The sequence below is a fragment of the Balearica regulorum genome, chromosome 14 (assembly GCF_011004875.1).
Source record: "Balearica regulorum gibbericeps isolate bBalReg1 chromosome 14, bBalReg1.pri, whole genome shotgun sequence".
NCBI classification, from domain to species: Eukaryota; Metazoa; Chordata; class Aves; order Gruiformes; family Gruidae; genus Balearica; species Balearica regulorum.
The window spans coordinates 12,175,119-12,193,993 of NC_046197.1; the positions used below are offsets into that span (position 1 = coordinate 12,175,119).

Here is an 18,875-nt window from a genome sequence, read left to right on the forward strand (position 1 = left end):
TTTAGTATTTGGTTTCAACTTGAGAGCTCCAAGCTTAACATCATCATCTGCAGGTTTGCCTATAATGCAAGCAGATTATTTTATTTTTTTTTTTACTAGGGTAGAGAGATTTTAGAAAAAATGTCAATACATTTCATATTTAATTAAAATAAGCTACCCATCAAATACCAGAATACCCCAAGCTGTACTATCATCCTCCTGCACATACAGAGACGTTGCTTGTCTGGCTAGCAGCAATTTAAGTTTATTGAACATACAGTTGCCGCACTTCCATGTCAGCCATTAAAAAAATGACCAGGTAGATGTATCAATAATAAACAATACCCAGTGATGTATAAAATCTCTATGTTTGTGTTCATTCAAAAGCTAGATCGGGGAGGTAGATGCCCTGTTGGTATACACATCCTGGCTAGGTTTAGAGGATGTTCATCTTTAAACATCTCAGGCACATCCACAACGAATATGAATAGTTACCCTTCATTTTAAGTCCAAGTAGTTTTTGACGCTCTGGTAACACTCCAGTAAGGCCTTTAAGAGATTGCTTCAGATCCAACACTGTGTCTTCTTCTGAGAGAGAGGTTATCGTATACTCCTGTCCACCCCATTTTATTATGAGAGAGAGAGACATCCTTGAAGCATATGTTCAGTATTATTTTCTGAAAAATCTGCTGCAGGAGGAAAATACAATGATCACATAAGGAAGAAATAGAATTGCTCTTTTCAGAAGACAAACCATACAGTCTGTTTAAAGTATTTTTTTATTTTTTATTATATTGTACATCAAGAGCTGTTTTGTTTTGCATAAACAGATGACAAACATGTTGATAAAATGTTGGAAAAAAAAAAAAATGAAGGGAGAAAGAACAGCACTAAAACCGGGGCTCTGAGTTCCACTTCAATGTATTTAGCAATGTCACATTCACCGTTTGCTCCAGCATATGCTCATTTGCTGTGTGTTCTGTGCAGGTACAGTCTGTTCACTGCACAACCGGCACCCAAGCAGAGTACTGCAGTATCGTAAAAGTCATTTCAAAGCTCAGAAATATCCTCTGCAATAATTACACAACCGAAGCAGCCATGGGTATCTTTACGTATGTAACAACAAACCAGCAAATATGAAATACCTAAAATATATAAAACCATAAAAATAATTCTGAACCCAACAGTTCATTTTTAGCATTGGATTTCTCTAATCACTTTCACTGTGCAATACCTGCAGTAATACACACCCCAGGTCACGTCTCACTGTAGCAATATCAAAGTAGGAGTTTGAAAACAAAGCCAAAATACACACCTACACAATACAATTACACTGTAAGAACTGCACTTTCATTGCAGTGCTGACAAAACAACCATAATTATACTATCTATAATTTACACAACATTACTTATACAAATTGTATTTAACAGTTCAGTCCTACATTAAACACAGCAGAAAAACAAGATTTTTAGCTTTATGCAGAAGGAAGAACATGTGTTTTTCTGTTAAAGCTTGGAAACAGAGAATCAAGGAGATAGAAAGGTATGAAAAGGCTGTTACAGACTGACAGGAGATGCAGAGAAGGCCAGGCCTCTGCACCACCAATGGTGAGATTGTCCTCAAAAGACTGATATTCAAAAAGAAGAGAGAGGAGACCTATGAAAAAAACTGAGGCTATCCACCTTCAAGAAATGCATTACACCAAGAAATACAGGTCTGGCAATTCTGAAAACTCTCAGAATGCAAAAATCTGATTCCTCTTCTTCTCTAATGTCATATTCTCAGAGGCTCTCAAGACAAAATACTTCTCTTTATACAGTATAACCTATTAGGAATGAACAAGTAATTACCCTGGCATATCCACCAAGCTCAGACCAGATGAGAAATAGAGGGCTAGATACAACCTGTTTGCTGAGGACACTACAAGCCACACCTCCACACTATTCCCTCTAAGAGCCCTGAAAATCAATTGAAGAAGAAAACTGGTATCACAGAAAAAAAAATATTTTTCCCTTTTTAATTTTTTTTTTCCAAATATCCCTGAATCAGATAGGGGCTTGGTATTATCCTGCAAAAAGGAGGTCTTAGAAGAACTAAGAAATTCAACTGAGGTTAAGGCTGCATAGCATCAAACAATGTTGATACATAGGGGCATTCTCATGAATTATCCCTGTCCATAATCCTTAGACTAAGAAAGAAGAGTTCATTGTCTCTTTTCTCACGTGTACTATACACCTCAAGTCATTCTGCAAGAAAATTCATAGGGCAAGAGCTATAAGAAAACTTCTCAAGTATCTGTCCAGCACTAAATTGGAGAGATCATCCCTCTAAAGTTGAGCATTTGACCATCTATTCTTACCCAATTACAGTCCTGTCAAGATGAACGTCATCAGGAATGCCACACAGAAATAAAGCACCTTTATTCAATGCCAAAATACTAATGGGACTGAGTGTGGACACCAGAATCAATGATTCCAGGAAAAGAAATTAGGAGGAGAGAAAGTCACATGGATTTTCAAAGTTTCTACCATCAGGGCTGGACACCACCGAAACTGAAGCTTACTGACACGGAGTTTGCTTTGGTTCATTACATTTTCAGAGCCTTTACAAGCCCTTTGGACCACCAAAAGCCTACGGGTTGGAAGGTCACTCCGTCAGGGAAAGCGTTAGTTGTGTTGTTGTAGTTAAATTGTTGCATTACACCACTTTCCTTGAAAGATTTCAAAGACAGACATCCACATCTTTAAGTTTCACTAAACAACACAAAACATCAACGTAAAAACCCCGAAACACGGAAAGCGCAATACCGAGCAGGCGGGACCGCAGCACTTTCTGCCACACCGCAACAGGTGGGGGACCGGGGTTTCAAACCAGAGGCTGCTCCCTGTCACCCACCGCCGCAAACGGGGCTCGGGCAGCAGCCGCAGCATCACAACCCGACGTTCGCTTTTGCCGCCGGCTCCCGCCGGGGCTGTCCCAGCCGCCACACGGGGCGAGCGCCTCCGCGGCGTCCGTGCACAGGGCGAGGCGAGCGGGGAGAGCCCGCACGCTGCCGCCGGCCCCGGGGCCTAAGGAGCCGCTCCCGCCCTGCAGACATTACGGGGGCACCGACCCGGCCGATATAAGCGCCCGCCCTCGGGCCCCTCCCGCCACCGGCCCTGCCTCACCCCGGCCCGGTAAAGCCTGGCCTCCGCCGCACACGGACGGGCTTGGGCCCAGACCCACCGGGCTGGCCCGACGATCGGGGGCACGGCGGCGCTTCCCGCAGCCCACGGGGTCACAGTGCCGCCGCCGATCCACCCCCCGCCCCTCGGCAGCGCGATGCGGCCCCTCACCCTGGCAACGGAACCGGCACCGTCCCGGGATCCGCCGCACCGGAAGCGGAACTGGCTCGCACCGGAAGCGGGGTGGGGGAGGCAGCGCGCGGCCCCCCCAGCCGCCCGGAAGTGCGCGCGTTTCCCGCCCGGCGGGCGGCAGCGTCGCCATGGCAGCGCGAGGCGGCCGGAGCCGGTGGGGCCGTTTCGGGCTCCCTGCAGGGACCGTCATCCCCGGGCGGTGGGGGGCACTGCGGCCGCTGCTCGCCCCGGCGGTGTCCGGTGGTGATCCCGCCTGTTCTCGTACCGGCCAGGCTGTGAGGCGAGGGAGAGGTTTCACCTTCTTTAACGAGAGCAGCTTTCCTCGCCCGCCCGCCTGAGGAGAGCTCCTCGGGGCTGCCTCTGTCGGCTCCACGCAGGAAATTTCGGGTCTGTGAGGTAAAATCCAGAGCAGCAAGGGAGCACAGGTCCTGCCGGGCCCCGCGCTCCCCTCATCGCCGGCTGCGAGGCTGAACTGCCCTGGAGCCTCGGTAGAGCTCCCAGGCCGGTGGGGCAGTTCCCATGTGCAGCTATTGCCACCAGAGTCTCTTTTTCATTATTAACCCTGAAGAGAGATTGCTCCGTACCCTGGGATCCCGACTCAAAGGTTACTTGGCTTCTAAGCTGACTCTTTACAGGCATATGAGCTTTTTGTGTCTCTTGAATCAAGGGTCGCTTCTCAGCGACTGTTGGGATTCTTGGGCATTGGCTTCAGCTGCAGTGGTTTTGTGCAGGGACAACATATTTAGAAGAAGAAAATGTATTTTTCCCAAAGATGGCTTTTTTGCACTCGGATATTCTGGCTTTGCAGAAGTAGTTTAAGAGAAAGAAAAACCGTTCTGCAGTAAAGTCTGGTTTGTTACATATGTGAAATCAAGTGGAGGTGGTACAGACCTGCAGTTCCCCTTGGCATCGGTGGAGACGCTGTTAAATTTGAGGGAGGAATTCAGTCCTCTCTCATCTTAGGTTTTGCTCTGTAGAGAGGTTAGATAATTTTTCTCTCGTTTGGTGATAAATAGGGAAGGAAACAACAGAGCAGAAGTAAGCAGCCGTGCACCAAGTACAAGTTTCATCAGAATGGCTGCTGTAACTTCTAAGAGCCATTCCTAGTATAAGCAAACTGTGAAGAAGTGCAGTATAAACAAAAATTGTGTAGAAGCCTGATTTCTTTCCTGAGTGGATATAAATTTAATGTATTTCCTGCCTGGATATGTATTTTGAGTTCTGTTCTATATTCAGGTTTTAGCATAAAAGCACATGGGTTTCCAAAAGAGTCGTACAAATGGGAGACTACTGTAGTGACTGTTCGTGGTGAGTTTAGCTTCTGACTGCACATAAATCCCTGTAAAACCAGTTGTTATGTATGTATCCCAGTCACAAAGGGTTTTCTTTTTCCTTTAACACCACACAGTTGTCCTCCACATGGAGGCAGCACATTACAGTAGTGCTGGAAAGCTTCCAAAGCTGCAACTAGTAATTAAAGTCACACCTTGTCATAAAACTATGCACCCTCCAGGCCTGTTTAAAAATTCAGGCTATGAAAATTATATGTAGTATTATCGCCTCTCTATTTGTAATATTTGAAATATATTTTTTATTATTTTCTGGTAGGCTTTTAAAAAGCTCTCTTGAAAAAGAGGAAGTAGAGTTTGGATTTTTTTCTGTTTGAGGAAGAATATGAAAATGTATTTATAAGTATTTAGGCATATTTCATTTTTGGTATGATGCTGGTGTTTTAGTATCTTGAGCTATCTTGCACTAGGTGCTGTTGAAAAATGTTCTGATCCTGACAACATCCATGTGGCACAGATAAATATGTCCTTTTACTTAACTATGAAAACGCATGGTGGTGCTCAATCCTAACATTAATAAGTGCAAAGTAGTAATTTGACTAAGACCATATAATTACAATGCAGAGCTCAAACAGCATAACCTTTTCTTTGTACTGAGGAGTTTGTTTTGTGGTGGTACTCTCTCGGTTTATGCTGTGGTAAACTCTAGCAGAGCAAGGAGGAAGGAAAAGCAATGGGGAAATTCTAAAGCAAATGTATGTTCCTGTTCCCCTTGATGTGCACTATGTCCTGGGACGATGCTCCAGAGTGAAATAAAGTGACTGCATATCAAATTGATGCCTACTGGCACACTTCCAGTACCTCATGTTCACAGCAAGCACTTCTGAGCGGTTTTGAGGAAAAGCTCCTGTGCATAACTACTGAAGCCTAAATTGCTGCTCATGCTGCATATGAGCAAAATTCCCAGTAGCAACTCTGGGGAATGCTAGGTAAGAATCCTTTAAAATCATCAATTAAAACAGTGTGAAAAGCTCAAAAATATTGCTTTGAGAATTAAGAGAAACTTTAGATCACGTCTTTATGTGATCTAAGGAGTTAGAAAGCAAAGGTGATGACATTGCAGGGCTGAGAGATGCTAAATATTTGTTATATTCAGTGACTTTAATGGTGGAGAGTCAGAGTGGATGTTAATGTGATGCAGACTATGAATGGGCCAACATCCCAGATTTCAAGGTTTTGCAACTTTTTTTTTTTTCAAATTGCTTTTTGGTTCAGAAAACTCATTTGAATATGTGCCTGTCTCTACCCCACTTCTAAACTGAACCCATGTTAGGAAAAAATCTAGAACACAGCCCATGTTCTCTGCTGGGAATAGAAGAATGCTTAAACTACAGCTTGGTATCAGTGTATTTTTACTCTTTATCCATTTTATGCTTTTTGGTTTACCCTCTCAACTCTTTTTACTATTTCCTACAATACCTTCTCTTCTATTACTTTTTCCCAGTCCCTTTTCTCAGTCTTACAATTTGTTCTAAGCAGGTGGTAAAAGCAGCGATGTCTGAGAATGTCAAAGTCTTCAAGTCTTTACCATCCAAATGGATCCAGCCCAATGCAGACGTGTGTGCAAGCCTTCTGTGCTGGTCAATGTAATACAACAGACAGCATGGTTTACTGGACACTGCCATCACTGTGCCCTAGAAATGCTACGTTTGAATGCGAGCTCTGATTCTGAGTCGCTGTGTGATGCTGGGCAAAACATCGAGAGCTGAATTTCCAGTGTTCAGTAATGTGATGTGCTTTAGTAGCTGGCAGCTCAGCTGGAGATGTGGAAATGTCTGAAGTTTGAAATGAAACACATTTTCAGGTTATCACTAACACAGTAAGTCTCTATCTCAGCTTCCTTATCAGTAAAGTGGAGGTTAGAATGGTATTTATATAGTTTCCTTACAGGATTTTTTTTCAGGATTATTTAATTAATGTTGGCACTGCGAGATGCTACAAATACTAGAGGCTTGCACCAGTATACCATATGATTCTCCACTTTCTGAATGCAACTGTTATTCTTCTGTCACTATTCAGCCCAATTATTTTTATTTTATTTACTTCGATTCTTTGTATTCTAGATTATGCCCCACTGGCAATGGATCTTGGGAGAGAACTGTGATTCTTTTGTTTGCCGAACAAAACCTGATTCATCGCTTTCCTTACATCACCACCCTGCGCTCTAGCTTCTCAACACAGAGATTGGTATGGCTTTCCTTTGGGTAAGTTGTAAATCACAGCAGCTGTTTATTTGTTTGGAGTCAGCACTCTCCAGTGTTGTGAAAGTGGTAAAAATATATGTAATCATATGAGATATGTAATTATCAGAGATACTGCAGAAGTGGTTTCCTGAAGAGAGTGAAAATAAATGTGAAATTGAGAAACTTGAACTAGCTGAATTTCTAGAAAGAGCTTTGAAAAGCAGTGAGAATGAGAGGAAAAATGAGGGTCGATGAGAAGCTAAGTGATGAGGAGAAATACAGGAAATAGGATCACAGATAGGGAAAAGGAGGGGAATTTCTGAGGTGGGCTACGGCACGAGAGTAGGTAAATCAGAGAAAGAGATGCACTGACTCTATTGCTATTGTGGGACCCAGTAATGCTCCCAGTTCCTGTGTCTGGGTATGTGTTTCTGCAGGAATTAAAGTTCATTTGTTCCTTCATTTAGTGACTGGGATAAGATTGCAAGAAGAGAACACAAAGGCTTTGGGGGCTGGCTGTTATCAGTATTACAAGGCATACACGTGAAGTGCCAAATTAGGTTTTGGAGGCAATCTTAATTTTTACATTATTTAACTTTTGTCTGATATTATGCAATATGACCTACTTGTTAAGACATTCCTTTGCTTTTACTTATGTATGTATGAATATTTCTTGAAACAGTGGCTTGTAAAAAGCTTCAAATAAAACTGCCCATGTTATTGTCCACCTTAGGCGTGCAGTTTCCTTCCATGTCAATGTGTTTTGCTGCTCTTGAGAACTCTTATGAGGGATTTCTTTGTAAGCAGTTTGGGGTGCTGGCATTTGTCCATCTGCATGGACAAATCAAGCTTCCACATTATCTGAACTCTGAGAAGGTCTTTTGAAAGTTTTAATGAGATGTCACCATGGTGGCCCCCTTCAGTCCTCAGTTGCTGATCACGGGAAGTTTGGAATCCAAATGCCTCTGTTAATAATGAGAGATAAACAACCATCGAATTCAGAATTCTTAGCCACCCAGTGTCAAATGCAGGAAAGGCTTTTAAAATTCCAGAGAAATGAAGCAGAAAGTTGAGGTGCTTTTAAAAAGATGTGCCTGACAAGACAGCGGTAGCACCACGTACCTGATCTGCCCATTAAAAAGTCTGTGTTTTTGTGAAGTAACGCATTTTCAGAATTAAATGCTGAGAGATGACAGAAGGAAAGAAAGGTGGGGTTCAGTTCCTATTGTTTGCTTGCAAACTGAAGCAAAAACTTCGGTGATTTGCTACAGTACATTCATGACATAATTACTTCTAAAATAATAATAGGATTTCCACCCCATAAATACCTGTCACTGTCTACAGTTGTAAATATATATTTGTCTCTCTCTGCTGCTTGCTGTGGTTTTTCTCAGAAGCAGCACTGAAGACAGGCGGTCGGACTTGCAGATCCTGCACCGTCACCCCTGACTTCAGTCAGCATTGAACCAAGCCCACAGAGAACAGAAAAGAAGTGACTCATGATTTTTTTCCATGTATGGCATGAGAAGACAAGCAGGCCCTAGAAATGAAGCTGAAATTCTTATGCCTTATATGACAGCTGGTTCAGACTCCTTGTGATAAGAAGTGGGGTACTGGCAAGTATTAGTGAACAGTGATGCAATAGTGAGTAGGCTGAGCCAGGCAGAGCAGTGGGGGGGCAGGAGGCAGGTGAAGCCATTGTTGTCCCATCTTCTCTGCAGGACCCCAGCATTTGGAGCAGTGGGTTTACCCCAGACGCAACAAACGAATTAGGTGATAGTGGGGTGATTAATAAAAACGTGCATAAACCAAGAGCTGCAAGGGTCCTGCGAAGTGACAAAGGAGGAAACTAACTGCTTAGGAGAGAACTCTCAGTGGATGAGAGAAGCCATGTGCAGAGGGTTTCTATAAACCATGTAAGCCTGAGCTTATGAGTAATAATAACATGTATATGCATGTCCATAGTGTGGCTGGATGTGCATATTTGTTCTTTCTAAAGATACCAATTACTGAGTTCATGAATCCTTGCATGAACTGATAGCTTTAAACTAAAAGCTTGACAATACAAAAAGTCTGTTATTTTTTAAATAGCGTTAAAATCTGAAGCTTGTGAAAAATTACATCAATAAGCTGAGCTCCTCTACAGTGCCGTCAGCCATGCCATTTGGTCTCCTTTCTGCTGCGCTCTGGGCCGACCGGAGTTGAGGTGAAGACAAGTCCAGTGTAAACACCAAGTGCAACCACCCGAGTATGCAGCAGGGCGGGTTTGGTAAAAGTTAACACTGACATGTTCAAACTACCTTTCTCTGCTGGTGGTTTGAAAACCTTTGGGTACTCAGACAAGGGTAATTTTGCAAAGCAGAACGTGGACAGACGCTTAAACCCTGTATTTTAATATCCGTACTTCATAGAGTTAAAGGCATTGTGTTGAGGCTACGCGTTAATACCTATGTCTGTGAATGCTCCAGTTCTCATTAGAGATGGAAGGAAAAAAGCAATTAAGTTGGCTAGCCCAAGCCTTGTGAACTACAGGATTTTCCAGTTCAGTGTATTCCCTCACTCCTCAATGCAGCGAAGTTTTTTTTCATGTCCCAGACAATGTGGCTTTGTCATTTTTCAAACATTAAGGTAAAAAAACATTACTTCTCTTGGGTCATAATTTTTTCCTTAGCAATTATGAATGCATGCTAGGGCCTGGCCACACAGCCTTTACATAATGAGTAAATACAGTGAGACTTTTCCTGCAAGGGCTGTGAGCTCAGACTCTGAAGCATGAGCTCCCGCACAGAGGGCCGCGCTGTGAGGGAACTGTCCCTAGCGCAGGTCTCCAGCTGAAAAATGACAATGCAGAAGAACAAAAAGGCTGGTGATTTTCTGGTAGATCTCACAACAAAGGCGACTACAGATTCTGCAGTACGCCACTGGAAAAAACAGAGTTGACCGTAGTATTTTAAATTAATACAGCATTTTGTGTGCCACGAGGCCAGTACAGAGTATTATTAAAATAGCAGAGCTGCCTTTTAAACATCTGCCCAGACGCTACCTCAAATGTTGCTGGCCGACTCTTGAGTCATCTTTCAGACTTTTGCAGCTGCCCTGACGAGTCCTCCGCGTCCCGGGAGGGCCCAAACCCCAACCAAAACTAAACCCCTGGTCTCCCATCGGAATTTAACTCCAAACCTCTGCCGTTTCCTGGGGCGGGGAGGATGAGGAAAGGGTAACAGCGCGGCGAGAGGTCGGCTGGCGCCGAGCTGCCCCGGCGGTAAGGAGAGATCCGCGCTGGCTGGCACGGAGCCCGCTCCGCGGCGCGCAACCGCGCGTATCCTCTCCAGCCGCATTCCTACGCCCAGGCCTGTGCTGTCCACCCGAAAAGCGCGTCCCGCCTCCCCACCCCGGGACACGTTTGCAGCAAAGAGCAGCGCGGGGGCGGACACGGCCTCTCCGCGGGCGCGCTACTCCCCCCTCCCCGCCTCGCGCCGCTCCCGCGCGGGGCGGTGCTGCGGGAGGGGCGGGCGCATGCGCGGTGCGAGGCGGCGCGCGCAGGCAGCGGGGCCATGGCCGTCCGTCTGTGGGGCCGTGGGGTGTCGGCGCCCTGAGGCGGCGCGGCGCGGCCATGGTGCCTCGAGGAGCCGCTTTGCCGCCGGGCACCGAGCCGCCGCCGTCGCTCTGAGGCGCGGAGCCCCGCCGCGCCACCGGGGAGCAGGAGCAAGAGGAGGAGGAGGAGCAGCAGCAGCAGGAGGAGGCGGCGGCGGCGGCGGCGGTGACGACCCCGCCGGCCCAGGTGATTCCCCACCCGGCCGCCTCAGACACGCGCGTGCCCCTCCCCCGCCCCATAGGGCGTCGCGAGGGCTCAAGCGCCCCCCGCCCACCCCTCCCGCGCGCGGGGGGGCGCGCGCCGCCCCCGCCACTTGCGCGCGCGTGGGGGCTGACAGCCCGGGGCGCACCTCCACGTACCCCGCTGCTCGCACGCGTGTGCGCGTCCGTGTGTGCGCGCGCGGTTGTGCGGCGGGGCTTCCCCGACCTTTCCTGTGCGCAGCGCCCCCCTCCTCCCCTCCCTCCTCCTCCTTCCCCCCCTTCCCCCCTCCCTCCGCCGGCGCTGGCTTGCAGCGAGCTTTGCAGGGGGTTACTAGAGTTCAAAGGCGGCGGGGCCCGGGGGAGGATGCGAGGGGCTTTCTGCAGCGCGGGGGACGGATGCGAGAGTTTCGCCTGGCAGGCGGCGGGCAGGAGATAAGTCGCTGGTTGGAGAGTGTGCGTGGAGCGGGGCGGAGGGGCGGGGGTCGTAGAGTTTGCACGCCTGCAGGCATGCGTACGTGTGCTCAGCCCGGCGGTGGAGCTTGACTCAGGCCCAGAGGATGAGTTGCTCGGTGCTGCAGTCGTGACCGAGGCGCTGGCTTCGCTGTGGAGGTTGCGGTGCTCCCCTCCTTCTCTGGGCTCTGGCTTTACCTTCTGCCTTCCGCAGCGCTGTAAATATCCCCTAACCCTTTTTGTGGTGGCCGGACGCTGCACGCCGTTACGGGTGAGACACCGAGCTGTGCCGTGTGCCTGGATTGAGGCGGTCAGGTGGGAAGATTCCCTCCTGGAGAGCGGCCCGAAAGCATATGGTAATGCTTATGTAAGAAGCAGTCTCTCCTCAGCGTGAGGAACAGGGCTTTTTCTATCTTTCCTACTTATGTCATGTTAGTCGACTTTTTTTTTTTTCCCGAGACCTTCTGTAGCCTTTTAAAATAAGGCTCGTGATGAGAAGTTTCAGTTTTTCTGTGATTGAGAGTGGTTCTGTGTACTAAGTACCCTTGTGACAGATGGTGGCTCTTAGAGGCATTCTTATCTTTTGGTTGCATTACCTTTTTGGGAGGGGGTGTGTGGGGACCTGGTGCGTAAATAATGTGATTGGGAGAATAAAGTGAAAAAAGGTGGGTTTTTTTGTTTAGTGCATATAAGTATCACTAAACAAGGGGGAATAGTAGATGTTATAGGCAAAAAAAAAAAAAAGCCTTTTGTTTACCAGTGGAAAGAAGAGATTTCTGTAACGTGTTTGACTCATAAATATTAGCCATTTGTGATCTCATTCAAAATGACTTTTTTAAGTCTGTAAGTGTATTCATTTCGTCTGCAATTTTTAGTACAAGAGTTTCTGTTAACTTGTCTTGTTTGTTGTTAACTTGGGACTTGGATATTTGTAGTTTATATTTGTATTGAGGTTTTTTTGGTGTGTGTAATACACCCCCAAGATCAAACTTTAGAGAGGAAGAAGGAAATAATTTTTAATTACTCTTTGATTACTTTTGTTTGTAGATTAGTGAAGATAGATTTAAATATAGAAAAAATATTTTTAAGGTAGAGAGCTGTTAAGCTATTGCACCCTGTAACTTTATCTGCAGCTGTGGCTTATTTTTGCTAGTTATCTTAAATAACGAGCTACCTGTGCATGACAAACTGCATCTTTTTTGTTTCTAGTTAGTTTTAATAACTATGGTAATCAGCTGCTGCTTTTTGACCCATAATGTCATGAAAGGATTTATTTTTCTTAATTCCTAAACTCAGTAGCATTAGGAAATAGTTGTCTTTGTGACCACCATTATGTGGAAGGATCATCAGAAAATCTTAGACAGCAACATATAAAGCTGCTGCTTGTCCAAAACAGGATTCACCTCGTTTATATCAGTCTTAGGGGGAGCTACTGCTGTTATAGCAACCTAATTGATGGAGATTTGAGCTGAGCAACGTGTGTCTGAAGAAATACTGGGGAATTCCTTCCTTTGGAGATGATAGGAAGAGATCAGTATCTCCCTCTGGTTCAGCAGCTGGAGTCCATGGTGCAGATGCAGAAGGCACGTCGTGCCAATATGATGTGAATGAATGGGTGTGTTGTGGAAAACTGCAGAAGCCTGCTTAGTGTTTTATGTTGTGCTCTCAAAAATGTTCTCTAAGCTGTTTGCTGAACTTAGAGTTGGTTTCCTCCTCTTCATGCAGACAGGTGGATACTTTCTATTTCAGTCCACTGGAAATCTTTATATTTGTGTGGTGATTTACTCCCCATGTCCATTTTTAGCTCCAAATAAACATGGCAATGTTTGATGTGGTTATAAAGTGGACAGTTCACTGTAGCTTTGCTTTTTAAGTGCATGTTCACGTCTGGTGCCTTCAATATGATTCAGACATCTGTGTGCCGGTTTCCCTGCCTTTACTTTTATAACATTTCCTTTCATTCTAGAGAAGCCCTGCTGCTTTGTAATTAGTTGCATACTTGAAAGGAAAATTTAGAAGTGGGTACTTAATATCGTGGAGTTTTTCTGGAAAATTTTTTTGGTTGCGTGTCTTGAGTTTGAACGTGTCTTAAAAGGGGCTTTTCTAAGTGTTTTCACCATTTGTTTGATCTTTCTGTCACTTGAGTCTGGTACTGTAGGAAGGAAGCTAAGCTGCCTGTTTGACAGGCCTGGAAACTGATGCTCTTTATTTGCAGGACTCAAGTAGCTAAGGCAGCAGCAGTAATAGAAACTATCAATATTGACCTAGAGATATCTTGAAAGTCTTATTTTCATATTTCAACTTCTAACCAGTCAGGTAACTAGTTATTGGCATTGCAGGCTCTAAACATAGGCTGTGTCTGTATCTGAAATGGCTAAAAACTAAATGAGCAGCTGTGGAGGATGAAATACATTTCATCCTGCTGTGTGACTTTGTCCTGGTAACACATTTGGGTTGCAGTTTTTTGTGAGGTTGATGGGGTACTCCAGCTTTACTTACGTGGCTGGTCTTCCTGCGATCCAGCTCGCTGAGGTGGGTTGTCACAGACTGCATCATCTTGGGCTGTCATTAATGCTCTGTTTGCAGGTCCTCTGGGTATTCTATCCTCTGCAGAGGCGCTTTGGGATTGCTGCCCAGATTTTCTCAGAATGTGCTGATACAAATGTGGTTAGGCAGGCTTGTAGGTGTAGGCTTGCAAACATGGCTGTGACGGCAAAAAAAAATGCTGAATAACTAGTTAATAAACCAAACCTTGGACTGGCAAGAAACTGTAGAGTAAAAAAGGACCTCACAGCAGTCCAGTTTGTTGATTGAATCTAGATTTTTTTCCCTGAAGAATTTAGTTGAAGATACTATTAGCTGTATTTTTATTTTAATGAATTAGATTCCCATCTTTCAGGTGAACTCGGCAAATCTGTGATCTAAAAAACAAGTAGCCCCTCTTAGTGTGACTGGATTTGAACTGATGACGTGCAGGCAGAGCCCTGATCCTGTAGGAATCCACAGGAAGATTTTGCTGTATACCTGGTGGATTTGTTAACCTTTGTTAATATGTGCTAGTCCTCGAGTTCAGTTCCCTGGTCTTATCTGCTTATTATAAAAAAAATAAAAAACACAGGATGTTTTACAGGCTGCCTATAAATAATACACTTGCTATATAATTGAGAGTGTACTGGAACTGCTCATAGTGTATCAATGTACTCCAGAAAGAAATCTTTAAAGAAAACTTCAGTTTCACAGTTCTGTGATATGTATCCTCATTTCCTGAACTGATTTTCTTCTCTCTCATATAAAAGTTGCTAGAATTAATGAAAGTTGGAAATGTAGATTTTTATTTTTTCTATGCTGTCTCTGGTTGTTTTTGTCCATTTTTAATATGCCTTTAATGTGAATGCATGTTCACTTATGTCCCTATAAACAGATAAGAGGCTGACCTAATTTGTTTTGCAGTAAAAGTTGTTTTTTGCAAAGTATGTTATGTGTTTGTTTGGAGTGATTAACCTTAGCTGTGCCTCAGTTCACAACTGAATGAGTCTTGGGTGAGTAGGAATTTAGGAATACATTTGTTTTCTAGGTAGAAATAGCAGTTCTCCAGTCACAGCACTGCAGCAGCTCTATAGCAATCCATATTGTTAGACCAGATGGGGAAAAAAGGAGAAAAAAAATTCATTTATTCTTGTTAAATTATTACATAGCAAGATCGAGTGGTCTCTCTGCTGACTTGACTCTTTCTAAGCCTTGAAATTGAAGGCTAAATACTCTCTGGTTATTACTTGAAATTAGTGAACTACTTTAGTGAACTGCAAAAACTGGGTATTATTGGAAATGCTGACCAGATCCTAATAACAGTGTTACCATACACGTCTGCAATGTTTCACTCCTTTATTAGTACACTTGGTATGCTCACTGTATCTGGCCTTCTCAGCAGAAATTTTTGAGTGCTGTCCTTGTTAGCCAATTTAAATTGTATGGGAGCAAGACATCTTTGGCTTTCCTTGCTGCTGACTGCATGGGAAAGAGCTGTTTTGATGGATCTGTGACTCACTCCGGAGTTCTAGGTGTGTTTTTTTTTTTTTCCTACAGCCTCACACAGGCTACAATTCTTTTCCAAGTGCATATCTGATAAACCTTTTCATCCTGTTCCTTCCCTTTTCTTCCTCCCAAACTGATGATATAAAGATCCAAGTCTCTGAAGAATGGGATTCTTCTGTACTTCAAATTCCTTTCTTTTTGCTCCCAAGAAGAGGACAGGCATACAAACGGAGGAGGGATTCTGGGGAGTGCCCGAATGCATCCCAGCTGATAGGTCTCATTTTAGTTTTTGAACTGTGATGCTGAAGTGTTCTATAGTTACAGATAGGAGCTGTATATTTTCTTTTGGGTTTATGTGTTTCCTTCTTTCCTCTTCAAGATCTATCTAGCAAAATTTACGCTATAGGAAAATAAAAGCTATTCCTGGTGATGTGTTTTTTTTTGTTTCAGAATGTATCATTGAAAAATAATTTAAAATGGAAACTAGACTAGAAATCAAAGTCTGCTTGCTAACGGATGTATCCAAAGTAACTAGAATTTCATGGATGTGGGGAACAGAAGTTGAAATTGTCTCTTTTGGTTTCTAGTGAGTCCTTCCAGGTATTTTAGGTTGTAATCCTGTAGGAAAATGAGCATCTTGTACACAGATGTTAGGCTGAATGTTGCAGGATCAAGTCTTGTTTTGAAGTTCTGATCCCACCTGGAGTTACTGTATCTTTCTATGGTGATTTTTGGTGGCAGTGGTGTTAGAATAACTCTTAAATTTGCAGATATTCCAGCATATTTCTGTAACCATTAAGTAACTTCATAATTAAAGCTTTTCTAAATGTAGAAACTCTGTTAATGTAACTTTGCACCCACTTGGATAAATGGATGCAGATTTTGTGCAGCCTCTTGCGCTGCTTTACCAGTGAATGTTTTCTGCCTGTGATGTGATAGATTTATATTTAAATTGGTGTGTAAACAACAGTTATGCTGGTTTAAGTGGCATAATTCACAGTTTCAGTTGAAATGATAAAATTTTATGTCATGACAAAACCTCACAAAGAATTTTTTTTAAATTCTGTTTTGCTAATTCTGTTTTCTTTAAAGCTAGCCAGGAATATGTTTTTGACAAAATGGGTATGTCAGGCGAGGGAGGAATTTTTCAAAAGTGCTGTGTTGTTAGACACCAAAAATGTTTCCACGAGCATTAATCAGTTATGATGGGAAGTCTTTAAAAAGTGGTTTTGGTCAAATAGCAGAACTGTGCTTGCACTCATTTAGGCATGTGAAGTCTGAAGTTCTTCCTAAGACTGTTCTTATCCTGATTTGGAACAGGGAGATGGTTGAAATCATGGTAAAAAAATTTCGAAACCCAAACTAGTGGCTTCCCAGTCCTCTTCTTAAGTCCATTTTTTGGCTTTGTACAACAGTGACCTATTTTTTTCTAGCATATGAGCATTGAACAGCTCTTGTCATCATCATTTATCTAAAGGTTTTAGAGGTTTAATGTTGTGGTGGGGTGTTTGGTTTGGTTTTTGTTTGTTTGTTTTTACACTAATCAAAATAATGTATTGTGAGAGCTCTTTACAATATAATGAGCTTAGAGCAATGGACTTTGCTTGCCTGTATTATGTTCTGTTAGAACTTGGCAGCAATTACAACTGAAGCTTTATTTAACACATCCACATTTCTAGTGGAATTAATTTTAAGGGGTCTCTTATTAGTATTGGATGCTTTTGTCAGTCAGTGACAGAAAATGCTGTAGAGTTGCAGTGGCTGCTTCTCATAGCATATCCATTGTAACAAATGGTTTTCAACGTTTATTTTGCTTTTGTTTTAACAGGGTTTGACATTTAGATTGTTTTCTTAGATAATATAAATGCTGCACTTTTCAATTCTCTTACATTCTCAAGTGTGCATATATGAATTTGGGACGCAACATTTTTCAGCTTAATTTAGATGTGCTGAACCTCAGTTAACTTTCAGTATTAGGAGAAGTCCATGGAATTTTCCGTTTGGAGTAAATAAAGTGAAAATTCAAGTGAAAATTTTCTTCTTGTCCTACATGTCTGGTTGTTGATGACTGGAAAAGGTTTGACAGTTATGAGAATGGAATTTGAAATCAGGTGCTTGTTATCACTTTACACGGGTCTTTTTATGACAAAGTGAAAAACTGTAAGTCAGTTCCCGCCCACCCCTAAGCCCTGATCTACTTGGAAAAGTAGCCTTGCAAAAAAACAGGAGGCAGCTTAATTTCAAAGTTTTAATTAATTTTGCAAACTTGGCAAACCCAAAGATTTTTGAAAACTCTAGGACATTTAAAATGTTTTGGTATGAATTGCTTAAGCTACGCACCTATGAACTGTTCTGAGCATAGGTGTGTGTTTCGCTATGCCTGGTGAAACTGCGTACAGTCTGTGTAGCTCCCAATTTTTGTTTGTGCCATATGTTTAAACTCCATCTTTTATTCACACTAAATGTTGAATGCGAGCATTCTGTAGTAGCTGCTTGGGCAATGGTTTTGGTTGTTCATTCTAAATATTTGTAGTTGTCTGGCTGACCTTTTAGTTTATTTTGGGAAGCATTGTGAAATGCTGGTATTGTGTGGGATGCCCGATGTAGCGGGGAGGCGCTTCCTGTGCGAGGGGACGGATGTACTGTCTTTGGGGTTTGTAGAGTTGTGGCAAGAGCTTGGTAAAAGGTGCTCGCATTTACATAAGTCAGACTGTGGGCTAGACGATGACAAACAGCAGCCCTGTATGTAACTTGTGGTTTACTGAGCCATATCTCAGCTTTGATCTGTCTTGACTTCTTCAGCTGAATTAATTTTATGTCCTCATGCCTTGACAAGCGTCAGTGTGGCTTTAGGTGTTCACATGAACAGTTTATGGTAGCTTCTTAGCCATGACAACACAAGTAAAACTTCACATGAGGATTGTGTGTGTCTATCCGTACAAGCAGGAAGGATTTTGGTTTCTGTATATTAGCATGGTTTGACATCATGTTGGCCTGATAGTATACAACTTGCACAACTGCAAAAATTTTAAAACTTACACAAGGACAATATGAATAAAGTCCTGTAAAACTTTATTTAAAAAATGCAGTTCCAAGTGCGGATTTTTCTGTTTCTTTGGTCACGATGCAGTTCTTTCCAGTTGTCCCCTTAATGATTGGGAGCCTTTTCTTAAATCTGACCTCACTGGAGGTGATTGGTTTTATTGTTTGAATGGCTGCTTGTGGATAAAAACTTGTTGGGTCATACCCACCTTGGTCTTGAATACTTCAACTGCACCTCCCTAATACAGTGTACGTCACTGGTGGCTCACAAACACAGCCTTTGGTGAATGCTGTTCCTGGGGTGGGCAGGTGGCTTGTGGTTAAAACAGCACATTGCATTTAGGAACAGCTGTCAGCCTCAGCTGAAGGCAGTGCTACTGTCTGATGGGATGTGGAAACTGATCTTTTCATATGACTTCTTGTGGTGAATTACATTAAAATGAGTAGAATAGTTGCATTGTTGGTCCTAATCTTTCACAACCCTCAAATTCCATAAATCTATACAATCGTAGAGGTTAATAAATGTCATAAATGATTTTTTTTTAAAGTTTAGGTATTGGAAAATTATTTACTTAAATTTGCACTGAGAAAGTGAATTTAAAATGTTTTAAGAACTGTTTTGGTTGGTGGTTATATTGCCCCAAATCTGAGTTCTTCACCTGGTGTGCAAAGAGCCCATCAATGCACA

At 43.3% G+C, this 18,875-nt stretch overlaps 2 protein-coding genes across 7 annotated transcripts in view; one reads left to right on the top strand and one right to left on the bottom strand.

The window, feature by feature from the left end:
- The window catches only part of UBLCP1 (ubiquitin like domain containing CTD phosphatase 1), a 12,286-nt gene extending 8,909 nt beyond the window's left edge, over window positions 1-3,377 (bottom strand). The window contains 3 exon segments of the mRNA XM_075766261.1: window positions 1-59; window positions 475-668; window positions 3,316-3,377. The exon segment at window positions 1-59 is cut by the window's left edge and continues 33 nt beyond it. Coding sequence (XP_075622376.1) covers window positions 1-59; window positions 475-628 — 213 coding nt within the window. The 5' untranslated portion in view covers window positions 629-668; window positions 3,316-3,377.
- A 72-nt stretch (window positions 3,378-3,449) lies between these two features.
- RNF145 (ring finger protein 145) overlaps window positions 3,450-18,875 on the top strand; it is a 54,425-nt gene continuing 38,999 nt past the window's right edge. The window contains exons 1-2 of one of the 6 annotated variants that reach the window (XM_075767035.1): window positions 3,450-6,504; window positions 6,749-6,889. In XM_075767035.1, the coding sequence (XP_075623150.1) occupies window positions 6,875-6,889 (15 nt within the window). In that variant the 5' untranslated portion in view covers window positions 3,450-6,504; window positions 6,749-6,874. Of the gene's footprint in view, window positions 6,890-10,378; window positions 10,650-18,875 lie in introns of those variants that run through there. The other 5 variants (XM_075767036.1, XM_075767037.1, XM_075767034.1 and 2 more) reach the window with 5 other exon arrangements.